At 43.4% G+C, this 13,054-nt stretch overlaps 1 protein-coding gene across 1 annotated transcript in view; it reads left to right on the forward strand.

The window, feature by feature from the left end:
- Positions 1–7,090: 7,090 nt before the first annotated feature.
- celf4 (CUGBP, Elav-like family member 4) overlaps positions 7,091–13,054 on the forward strand; it is a 78,140-nt gene continuing 72,176 nt past the window's right edge. The window contains exon 1 of the mRNA XM_034121953.1: positions 7,091–7,741. Within this exon, the coding sequence (XP_033977844.1) occupies positions 7,474–7,741 (268 nt within the window). The 5' untranslated portion in view covers positions 7,091–7,473. The remainder of the gene's footprint in view (positions 7,742–13,054) is intronic.

The raw sequence follows: 13,054 nt of genomic DNA on the forward strand, positions 1-13,054 counted from the left end.
AAAAAATGTAACACATACTTCCTCTCCCCAGCCGATAAGACTCTACACATCACTCAGGAGCAAACAGGGCCCCCGAAAAAATACACCAAACTCACCTCCATTTCACACTTTCTTTTGTTGTCATTTCTTTTCTGTCTTAAGATTTGAAACATATTTCTGAGCGACTGCTTTTGTCTAGCCGAATGCCAAATTATTATATTGCAATCATAGACTCCTTCTCTGTGCCAGGATTTAACTGCGTCGTCAATACTCGCTATCACTTCCCCTTAGCAGCTATAATTAGACAGTTTAGTGGGAGGGCATTGTGAAGAACTTCAGCCAAACTCAATTCTCAGAGCCTTCTGTAAGAGGAAGGCTTTGAGAAAAAAAACAACAATTAAAAGTCCTAGTTTTGTATGGGGGCTGTGGACTTGCCAGAACTGGTGGTTGATTGTTATTCAGGAGTTCGTTTCAGGTGAGTTACTGGTGGAAAGATTCAGGAAGCAGAAAAGTTATCAATGGTACATTATTATAACATTAACACATGACTTTAAAGTTATAATCCTTAAGATTTAAGTCCTTCTGAATCAGTCAGCTGTGGTTTAAAGTGTGTTTTTATACAAGCACACTGTCATTGAGAAAATAATTGCTTATAGAAACGTATATTGTATATAATATATATATGTGAGACCTATAGTCACCGGAACATCACACTTTGATTTATGAACAGTTATGAAGCCTCAATGTTGGCGTTTTGGCCGCCATCAGCTTAGTTGTTGGTTGTTCACATCTTTTTTTGGAAATAGAAAAAAAATGGTCAAGCAAGCGAAGGATGAAAAAAAAACATTTGTAAACGCCCCAAATGTTACAATCAAATTTGATGAACTGTAAAAGGGTTCAAGTTAAGGCAAACACATAACCAACACCATGGTGCCCAATAACAATGCAGCCATGCCCCAAAAGAGAGCTGCTAAATGGACATCATGCTGTATTCTAGAAGACTTGAAATGACCATAAACATTTGCTGAGATAATAATAATAATAATAATAGATAATAAATCAAGTGAGAATAAGATATTTTTCTATGCAATCGAGCTTCATTGTGCAACTTTTAACTCTGTTTAAAATACCTGAGTTTTAAAGAATGTATTCAATGTGTGTTTGCTGCTCATAAATGCTAAACAGGGGGACTTATTGTAAAGTGTTGGCAAGAAAAGCAATGATGGATTGTCCATTGTTGTCCTGTCTCTTGACATTTTGGACATGTGGATCAGCAGAGAGGCAACCAGCCCACAGTGTATATCTTATCATTGTTTCAGCTGTGTGTGTGTGTGTGTGTGTGTGTGTGTGTGTGTGTGTGTGTGTGTGTGTGTGTGTGTGTGTGTGTGTGTGTGTGTGTGTGTGTGTGTGTGTGTGTGTGTGTGTGTGTGTGTGTGTGTGTGTGTGTGTGTGTGTGTGTGTGTGTGTGAGGACTTTCCTGCTAGTAAATAAAATCTCAGCTTGACAAGGCCCGTGGAGTTTCTGGGTCACATAGACAAGCTCTATTTGCTTTCGCGTGTGGGTTTGTTCACTTTTCTGGCACCCATCACATGTGAATTACAGTGCTCCTAAAATATAACCCACACATGAGTGAGCGCATGCACCTAGTGTTCACACACACACATCCACACACATGCAGTGACACGAACGCAGCACCTTATCCTTACTCCAGACATTTTTGCCCCAGGGGTATACCAGAGAACCAGGTGTTATCTCACTCCCCTGTGAGCCCCACTTTTCTCACCAGGGCAATTAATGACACCGTGCAGCCAGAAACTGTGGCCCCAAAATGGCTGCCTGTCTGGGATGGAGGTGTCACATCCCCCTGACAACCAGGTCAAGCCCTCTGAGTATCATCAGTGTGCGCCAACAAAGCCAGGGGTCGCAGTTCAGCTCACCTCCTGACCCCTCTGTGGAATTGATCTGTTGTAGTGGAAATAGGATTTTGGTGCTGCATGATTCAAACAGAAGCCAGACATCGGAGACATTTTCTGTCTTGAATGATTGACTAGATTCCTCAAAGCATCGGACAAAAGAAAGCGGGTTTATAGTCACAAAGGGACTGCAGCGAAATTGGGCTAATTTTCTGTCAAGTTTCTGAGTGAGAAAGCATGTGTGCACGTTCATCTCCGCGCCTTAAGCTCTATTTGTATGTTCACAGCACATGCCGCTGTGTGTGTGATGTTGTCAAGAAGCTGGTGTTTGTCAAGAGGCTTGTGTTTTCAGAGCACGGCGTAAAGTCAAGGAGAGGGGCTGTCAGAATGGCTGATCTGTGCAGCTGGTAGAGATGCCCACCCATGTCAAATGTCACAGCACTAATTTATTTCCAATGCAGCCCAGGTATAACCGCAGGGGCGAGAGACAGACACACCTCATTGCTCCACAGAATGAGATCCCCAGGAGGCTGTGCAATTCACAAATCTACGGGCTTTGTTTTAATGAAATGCATAGTGTCCTGTCATTGTTTTGTGCTCAGCTGTGTGCTCACTTTAGGAATTTTGGGCAGGACATGTGCGATGCAACAATTTCCATTGCTCTGAGAAATATGGATTGTACCTCTGTTAACATCTTGAAGTGCAGCACCATTTAAACTTGGTTTGTGTAACTGCTGAAAATGATTTGTATTGCCTCTGGTCACTGGAGAGTGTGATGCTTTGCATACTTAAATGAGTGTGTGAAATATGTGAAGCAATACTTCATGGGCCTATACATGTGTGCTAATTTTATAAATCGCATAATATACTGCATTTTGATTAGTGTGTGTGTATTAAACTAAACAAACGTTGCTTAGTCCATAGATCTGCTGGGTGGATGTTTTACAAATAACATTAATGGTTTTAATGCGTTATTGAATGCATTTGTGCTTTTGTTTGTTTTTGCCCAAGGGGGATAATACCCTGCCTCTCAACCCAGTGTCAACAAACCTCCGCTGTAAGACTGTTCACACATGACCCAATGAAATGCATTTTGCCTCAGGAAATTTCGAAATATTCCGTCTTCCAATTACCAGCTATGTTGCCATGGCTTTCTGCCTATTTGTATGTCATTTGTTATTAATGCTTTCACACACACATGATTTCATATGTAAACTAGATGGAAGCCTCAGCATATTATACATAAAATACATATACAATTCGACATATAAGTGAAATCCAAGTAAATGCCAAGAACGCTGTGTATTTCTATAGGACAGTATACATTGAAATTAGTGCAGTATTCTTTTCCTGGCACATCCTTTCCAATCTCTCACAAATTGGTGCTAATCAAGTTCAATTGAACCTTACTGCCCCTCTAAACTTTCTAAGCATTTATTCATGCACTCGCCATTTCCTCATTCCTTTGCGCTCTTCCTCCTAAATTACTGGGAGGTGATAATATACAGTCTGGGTGTCCCAAGGCTGCAGGAGATTTAGAACTTTGTCCCATGTGAAGGAGAGGTGAGAAAAGACATTACTATGCAGAATAGGTAATAGTGAAAAACGCCAGAGCTCTTTATGGTGCCCCATGCAGATTATCAATCTATTTGTGTAACTTGGCTACCCAGAATTTCATTTCCCTTTTCATTTATTTGCCTTGCTGCAACCGTTTACACTGCCGAAACTGAAAATTGAAGCCATGACGAGCAAGGGAGCAATATTCCAAGGGCAAAATAGGCCTCTTCTGCGGTATGATTGCAAAGGTTCATTTGGAGGGGGGAGCAGGAATGCACTGACCTCTTTTTGATGAGCTCAGAGGGATATTTTGAGAAATACAGGGAGTCCACATTATGGCCATCCACACCTTGTCCTTGCTGTCTTCTTTTGAGCCTTAAGCCTTTCTAAGTGTTTTGAGAATGAACTGGGCGTCTTGCCTTATAAAGAGCAACTCTTGTCAATATTGCCCTATATTAAATCCAGCTCCGTGGACAGAGGCGTGCATTTGACAGCTTTTTCCTGTATGTTTCAGCACCATGGACAGAGGCTTACACGTATGGTTGCTCTGAATGTTTTCAGCACAATGGACAGAGGCAGAACCATCTTGATGTATCTCATCAAGGAGCTTTGCAAACCAGATCAGTCTACATGTGAACATTTAACAGCATCAATCTGTGAGAAAATGCAAATGAAAACGGTTTGATATACTGGAACTATGAATTGCTCTCAGCACGCCTATACATTGAGCGCAAATGTTCTGAGGAGCTCCACAGTCATATTTGAGTATACCCAATCGGATTAAAATAAGTACCATTTTGGGAACGAAAAGACACTCTGTTACACGTCTTGCTCGTTAATTGCGTGTTATTATTATCAGTCCGGTGGGCTCGGTCCCTAAAGCCATTTCACTGCGGGCGACACTGAAAGCATTTCATAGTGGCTCACAGGAAGGTTGTGTGACGAAACAGACCACGGGGGAACCAACGTGGAGCCATACCTTATATAATCATCACGGCAGTACCCACTGAACATAATTACAATGATTTGTGCCCTCCCATTTCACCCTTGTATTAAAAAATATTGCCGGAGGTAAGTCAGGCGTGAGCACAGGCAAGGCTGCTGTGGTGAATGGAGTGTGGCCCAGAGGGAAAGCTTGGAGAGCAGAGCACGTTGTCATGCCAAAGAAAAGCCAGCCCCCCCCCCACCCTCCCCCTCTCCTCCACTCCCACCCCGCTGGGGCCCGGTCATGCCGTGAGAACGGGATGACATTACCGGGCCATTTAGCTGGCGGAAGAGCAAAAAGAGGTGAGAGTGTGTCGCTTTTGTTATTTAATGGTTGGCTAATGTCTCGGCAGAGGGGGGGGTATGCCTCATAGCCAAAAATGAAAACAAATAGGTCAACATTATGAGCCTTGGAAGTGGTAGCTATACAATGAGGCCTTTCGGCTGCATGGTTTGACTGAAGACACTGAAGCATGACTGGAGTGCACTAGTTCATTTTGCCGATCATTGGAGAATGGTTCATTGCCTGTGGCCTGTAGAGCTCACACTTTGGTCTAATATCAAAACAACATATTGTCACTGTTGGAAAAAGTATTCAGAAGTCAGAAAAATGTCACAAATGAAGGTAGTGGAGCAAAAAGTTCAACAATTATCTCTAATATGGAGTGAAGTGGAAGCTTGAATTAGCAAAAAATGTAAATACTAAAGTACAAGTACCGCAATACCTACTTAAATTCTCGGGTAAGTGTCATTCATTTCACCACTGCAAATAATCTTAAATAGGCAACCACTTTTAGCTAGAGCTAAATACGAGGCATGGTGATAAACATGATTATATACATGTGTGAAATGCAGGCTCTCTGTTCTTTAAACTGGAGATCAACATGTGTTTTTATATATGTGAAGAACTTGCTTGTCTTTCTGTGAAACAAGGTGTCACATACTTAAATGCAAGGATTGTGTTATATGTTAGAGTTCTCTCGACTGTCACCGAATCGTTTTACTTTGATGACAGTTTAAATGGCTTCTGTCAGACTGGATTTCAAAAGGAATATAACAACTCTTATCATTTACACATTGCTGTGACCTCAGGTATTGTAGTTGTCCTTTGGGATTAGAGATAAACATGAACTGACTCCAGAAGGAATAAAGAGGAAGGGTCCGTGATTTTAACTGAGAGGTTGTGTGGCGGCAGTGCTCAGATTGGATCTTATATCCAAAAGAGGTTACGGGCTGTCAATATAAACTGTTGACACTTTGAGAGGGAATGTTCAGATCTCATGTCACTCCATTTGGCATCTTCCAGGGGATTAGGGGCAAAGCAGATTTCTGTTATATGAGAATAAGATGGTGTTCAATGTCAGAAATTAAAGGGGATTTTGTTTTGGAGCATCATGCTAAAATAATGATATGTTTAACCTATCAGGATTGCATTTCTTTTTTTCAACCTATTTAATCAGGAATGCACGATCACACTTGATCAAACACGTTAATGTGCTCTTTAGTTCTGTATAAATCCACTCTGAGTGGTGTAATCCAACTCACTTATACTTAGATTTTCATAAATCAAACACTATGATCAGACTAGCCATTTACGATTTGATTAAAACCTGTGTGGTTGATGCCTGAAGGCCTAAAGTAAGCTCAATATTACTTCAGAGGAAACTGAATGTATGTTGGATGTCTTTTCAAATATTATTTGAATTGATCCACCTTTTTTAAATTGCTTTTGACATCTTTTGTGTGAGTAAATAACGATACTCAGATGTTTATAATTTGTTCTCTCTTTGAGATTAATCATCGTTTAAATAAACGTAAAAAACTGCCGACATATGGACTTTTGTGAATTTTGTCAGTGTCCCACTCTTCGATGTGCCCCCTCTCTACGCCACTCGGCGGTGCTCACAGACTTCCCCTTTCTGGATATCAAATCATCTAATCCACAAGACTTCGGAAATGGCAGAAGAAGCTAATAAAACGTCATCTCACCGGTGCAAAACCTGCCGTTTGCTTTCAACAATATCGAGAAATTCGGAAGCGTCAGAGGAATCTCGCATCGGTGTGTTTCAGTGAATCCGGCGGGTCTGCATTTCAGCACCACGGAGCTGTCCGCCGTCCGGAGCGAAGTGAGGCTGCAGAGACTCTCACTGCCGCTGCTGACGAAGATAAGAACGTCTAAGAGAGGATATAAAGTGTCATTCAAGCTCAAAATGAAACTACAGTCCCCCTTTCCATCACATTCCTTAAACAGCGAATGTTTATTTTGACTGAAACATGTCGGGAGAACATTGTTATTGCAATTAATACGAATACGTGTCATTCACAAATAAGTCATGAATTCTGTGAGTTCGTGCATGTGTAGTTATTTGCTCTGAGTAGGAGCACAAAGGACCGTATTCTCTATATTTCTCTATTTATAGACCCTCTCCCCTTGGTGGATTGTACCATTTTGTCTTCGGCATAGGAAAAGGGTGGGCAGAGAGCATTGGCTTTGACATATACCGAGTTTAAAGCAGCGCCCCTTTCTCCAAACCTCCCTACTGCTCTGGCAGAGATTGAACCGGCCCTGTCCGTTTAAACCGAGAAGACACCCTTACCGACTCCTCAATGCAAAAAAAATAAAAGGGTGCCAAGAAGCTGGGACGAGGGAACGTGGGTGTAAATAGACAGTGAACGCTCTTGGTCTCTCTCTCTCCCTCTCTCTCCCCCTTCTCTTTTCTCTCTGTCTCTCTTTTATGAAATCAATGAACGAGTTATTGGGTAGGACATAAATATAAGGAATCAAAGCCTCCACCGGGACCAACAGCATTGCGCGCTTTTTGATATGCGTCTTCGCCAAATGCTACATGTGTTTTCACATCAGTGTAAATATTGGCTTTGAGAGGACGAGAGTGGAATCGGCTCTGGCACGGCTTGGTCTCGGAACCAAATTTTGACCAAGACTTTCACCAGCTTTTAATTTTTTTCAACGTTAAACGATTCTCCACCATCACCAACTGCTGCTGTTTGTACCCATCCCAACTCACTGGCCGGTCTGAAGATGGCAACTTTAACCAACGGGCAGGTGGACGGCTCGGTGCACGGTGTGGTCTCCAACACGAACGGGCTCGTGAACGGATTAAGCCACAGCCACAGTCCGGTGGGCTGCCCGGCCACCATCCCCATGAAGGACCACGATGCCATCAAACTCTTCATCGGTCAGATCCCCCGCAACCTGGACGAGAAGGACCTCCGGCCCCTCTTCGAGGAGTTCGGCAAGATCTACGAGCTCACTGTGCTGAAGGACCGCTTCACGGGCATGCACAAAGGTGGGTAAAACCCCAAATCCCTGAGACACCTTGCCTTTTTGTCACTTTGCAATTTGTCACACAGTGGTGAGATGGTGGATCCTAAATCCAGCAAGGTTTTATGGGTACACAATTGTTGGCACATGGTGCAATTATTCGTAAGGCTGTAGACTTTAAGCATGTTGTTTCGGGAAGTGTGTCCACCCAAAAAAGGAGATTAAATCCTTTGTTAGACTTTTTATTGGTTCTCCAAATAAGTACGTGCATTATTTTCTGTTTTATGGGGCAAGAATATCCAAGCATGATAAGAGTGTCACGAATCGGGAGTCACGACGGCATGAATTTATGTAGGGTGATATTAGGAGGAGTAGTGTTCCTATGTGGGCAGTGTGCACGGGAGTATTCACACATCTAGTCCGGGCGGTTGTAAACGTGCTTCATTCACTATACGGTGCTAAATCCAGGCCATTAACCTCACGTTTTCACGTTGCAATAGCGGGGAGGCTGTGTTTGATTGCCCGCAGCGCCGTACACTCTTTTACCCGTATACTCTCTCTCGCTGTGCGTGTGTGTGTTTGCTTGCTTGCACGCGCGTGTGTTGGATGGCTGTCCGTGAAGGGGGCGTGCACGCGAGTACGCAAGTGCAAGAGTAGGCCTAAGTATATAATTTTCTTTTTTATTTGAATATTCTTTTATGTGATCTTTCCACCTTAAAAATGCTAACTAAACTACAGTAGAAATTTAAATTTGAAATTGATATGTTTTATAATTTTTTAAACGTTCTAATAACCCAGCAATGTTTATTACTTAAGTCTTTTTTATAACTGCTCTTAGTGTATATCCCTTTGGTTGCATTAATGAATTATCATAAACTTTTAGTGTTGAAATGCTACATGTCCTTTCTGTGTAATATTAACGACCAGCTTTGTAATTTTGGTGCAACAGGAATGATCTTTATCCCTGTATTTTATTTTCCCCTCTCAAGGGAAAGGTCATTCTCTGCAAATCACCATCTAACGAGAGGTCACTAATTGATCTGCTATACCTGCAGGACGTCTCCCAGGGGAGCAAAGTACATTAAGAATGAGATATCACTTTTTGGGAGCCCCCCCACCACCGGCCTCCTCCCCATGTAAACAATGTGTGACATGCACCATGTGTCAGGAAATGATTATGATATACAAATAATTCCAGAGGGCTGAGACTGTCTGCAGGCATGGGGGAAACCAAAGAGGTGGAGAAGGGAAGAGAGGGGGTTATCTTTTATTAATAGCCCAGCTGTAGTAGCGACTCCCTGTTGGACAGTTAATCAACAGTGGCCCCAGAACTATAGGCACGGCTGGCCGGCTGATTCTAAGAACTGTCTCCTCACCGCGATATACGGCCCTGGCTTCCCGGGCAGGGCCCCCGCTTTCATTAGCGAGCCCCCGCTGCGCTCATATTTTAACTAGCTGGAGGCACTAGCTATTCTCTGGCTCACCAGCTCACCGGCTCACTGCAACCTGCTCCAAGGCCGCCTTCCCCCCCTAACACCTTCCTGAGGTTTCCATATAGAAGATTCCCAAATTAGCAGTAAAAGACAGCACGTCCCACAAATAACAGGCAAAGTGTCTGACTGTGTGCGCTGCCGCCACACCGCTTTTATTGAAGACTACACAGCATAACATGAGTCAGGTATTGTGTGATATCACAGCAAGAGTTTGAGATGAGAGTAAATACACTTACACGTAATTACACAACTATTTTAAAGGGAAATAATGCATGCAGTATTCGTTTTTCTGTCAAACCATTGAGTACTTTTCGTACATATGTATACTTTGTTTTGTGAATACATGTTTCGACCTTTCTATTCTTCCTTCTCCCCTTTCCCTGAGCTCCTTCACGCAGTTTGCATTTTTCTGAGTGCTGCTAGAAAGAGTCAAACCGAGGGCATGATGACCCTGTAAGGTGTGTAACGCTCCAGTGGACTGAAGTCTATAGAACTGCCCACCAGAAAACTCCACTTCTATTCTTTTCCTCCATCTTTTCTCCTCTTCATTAACTCAGCTTGATCCCCTTCATTCTTTGCTTTGCCTCTTTCCCCTTTTGTCTTCATTTCATGTTCTAGGGCTGACATGTTTGCCTGTTCACTGACAGTGACATCATGTTGGATAATGGCTCTGGTAATACAAAGCCTTAGTTTGAAGTGGCGATTGTAGACGATCAACTTCCAAGGGTTAGGGTACCTGTAACTGTCATCGCTAACAATGTTATAATGCCTCACCCGGGGATACTGTTGCATTCATTTAACTTTACCCGAAGAGACATGGCACTTTAACAAAGAAATAAGCATGGTTTTCAGAGAATACAGAGCCTTTTTCTGCTACGGCAGGTAATAAAAGGTTCTGCTGTACATCAACAAGCGTAAAGAAACAGCCTTTGCTATGGTAATGCTACCTCTGAAGAAAGAGACCCCTATTATATCCATTGTCAGCCGTGCCTGTGATACTATTGCCATAACCCTCCCCATAATGACTCCATGTATCACTAGTAATCTAGTCTTTAGGATTCTGTCCCCTTGGAATGGTGGGGGGGGGAGGAGGGGAGTACGGGACGGAGGTCTGCAGAGGCTGGGAGCGGGCGCAGGGACACCAGCGCAGGCCCACATTCTCCCAATGATTTTATTTCTCTCCCCTCTGCGACCGAGCCATGCTAATAGAGGCCATTTATAATGGTCACCGGCTGCTGCTGCTGCTGCTGCTGCTACCAAGCACAACGGGGCTGAGAGGCACGGCTAGCACAAAGAGCCAGCCCTTTTCCCTCTTCTCTCTGGCAATGCAGCATGGGAGGTGGGGGTCTATTCAGGAGGAGAAGGTGTAGATATGATTGCTTGCACTATTCATCAGCCTGATTTCATGTAATAATCACTGGGGGCAATTGAGCCGCGATGATACGGGGGAAGACGTTTAATAACTGAAGGTTGTTATCTATTGTTTACCGCTGTCACATCTGCAGGCGGTATTGGCCAAACCTTTATTGTCTACATCTTCGTTTTCCCCGTGCAAATGCAACTGTCACCGAGTTTGTTTTGCTGCTATTGTGGTTTATCTGGTGTTAATTTAAGTCAAGTATATCATTGTCCTTGGCCACACTAAATATGTTAGCTACAGCCCTCGCCATAGGAGAAGACAGAGTGGTTGCAAAGAGTTGCTCAAAGTCAAAGCAGTTGTTGAAACTTCATTATGATTTAGGCCAAATATCTATTTTGACCTGACAGGTTGTGCTAATAAATTGTCACAGCTATTTCGTAGAGGTTATCTGCTTTCAATCTAAAATTCTGCTTGCTTATTGTTATAAAAATAACGGTGGAAATTAATGATTATATCTTTGATGTTAGGCTGTTTCCTAGTAGATGCAGCTGAAACTATTGTACGATTATGTTTGATTTATCTGCCAATTATTTTCTGGATTAATCTTTTAGTCTATTAAATGTCAGGTATAGTGAAATATGTTTATCCCACCTTTCCCAAAGTCCAATGCGATGTATTTTAAGGGTCTTGTTTTGTCAGTCAAGATGCCAAATATGTTCAGTTTAAAAGGATGAAATCAGCATTTTCAGAGAATTTTGCATTGAAAATGAAAGGTGGGGTAGGTAAGTTTGAGAAACCGGCTCGAGATACACTTTTTGTTATATTCCATGGAATGCTCTTAACATCCCGATAGCAATGAATATCTTAAGTGCTTTGACAAAAAATCCATTAAAAAATGTCATCTGTGGAAGCCGTAGTACTGTAAAAAGCACGACCAATCATCTGAGCCGGCCCGGCTAAAATAACTGGATGGCCTACCTGCCTGTCAGCCTTCCATCTGTGCACAAACTTATCTCGTGCCCTCATTGGTCATGTGCGCGTTCGTGTGTGTTGGAGGAGGGGCTCTGTAAGGAAGTGGCAGATTTTCTCCGGTTGTGTATTTTCTAATTCTAGCACACTCGAGCTGGTTTCTCCAAAATTACCTACCCTACCTTTAAGTATTGATGAAAAGATAATAACAAAAGTGGGATTTTTTTTTCTAAATAGTCAACCTATCATTTTGCAGTAATTCAATATAAATATTGGAGAAAATTGTGTTTGAAATCAAACAAGTGGAGATGTGTAATGACCAATTGTAATCTTGTTTAAATGTACCCCTACTGCAGATGGCTTAGACCACAGATGGGGGGATATAATCTATGCGGGTCATAAAGGGAGTTATGGATCCCCTCAGAACGTCTATGGTGTTGATATTTCAGCCCTCTTTAAAGTGAACGTGTCAGGGGACTAGCAGCTTCAAAGCAGATCGTGCTCGTCGTGTTTGGTGAGACCAGGAAGTCACGATGCCAAAACATGAAAGTCTCATGCTGTGTTTTATTGCAGCCAATTAGGTGTTACAGGTTGCCATTAGAGTAGCGTCTGCAAAAAAAAGGAGGATAAAACCAAATGTGGCTTAGAACAAAGAGAGAAAGAAGTGCGGGTGTGGGTTTTCGTCCTGCAGGTCTGCGTTAATGCAGCATGCGTTCCGGCCGAAAGATTTCACTCTCGTTGCATCATCCTCTCTCTGTGGGATCCTTCGCTCTCCTCCTCTCCCATTTGGTTTGGGATGAGTGTGTCTGTGTGTTTATGTTCTCCTCCTCTCCGCCCTGTCCCAGAATCCACCACTCAGCTCTGCTCAGAATGCGCGCTCAGGTCCCACATTGTGCCCCGTTTCTATAAAGACGCCATCGATTTTGAGTGTTTTGTCTGAGAGAAGGGCAACATGTGTCATAGAGGAGGTCGCTTCTTCCTAAAGTGCCACCGGCGCCACACCGCACCCGCCACCCTGTCCTGGCACAGCCCAGAACTGCCAAGCAACAAGAGGGAAACAAGAGGCGGAGCCAGAGCAGCGAGTACAGTGAGCCTAATTTGTCAGGAGGGCCGTTGTCAAGGCAGCACTGCCTCTGTTGTCCATTATTATTGGAGGGGACTGTCAGATGGGGGCCGGCTGATGGCCGAGCAGGGAGCCAGTTAGTCACAGTGAGAGATGACCGCACCGAGCCAGAGGAGGGAGTGCTCATGGAGCTCCTGCGAGGATTAGCATGCTAACCGCAGGTTTGGAGTCATGAGGCCTGTCAGGGAGGTGCAGCCCTCTGGCTCCTCTGACCTCGGCAGGCCTCTCATTAAAACCACTGACCTTTACATACAGAGAGAGAGGTAATTTAAAGGGATGGTTGCACCTACATCCTCATCTCATTTCACTTCCTAAAGACAGAGTGAAACATGCTGATGTACATTCAACACAAAGTTAAATGCAAATGGGAAAAGGGGAAAAACGTTTAGACAG

The sequence above is a fragment of the Trematomus bernacchii genome, unplaced genomic scaffold (genome assembly GCF_902827165.1).
Source record: "Trematomus bernacchii unplaced genomic scaffold, fTreBer1.1, whole genome shotgun sequence".
Lineage (NCBI taxonomy): Eukaryota > Metazoa > Chordata > Actinopteri > Perciformes > Nototheniidae > Trematomus > Trematomus bernacchii.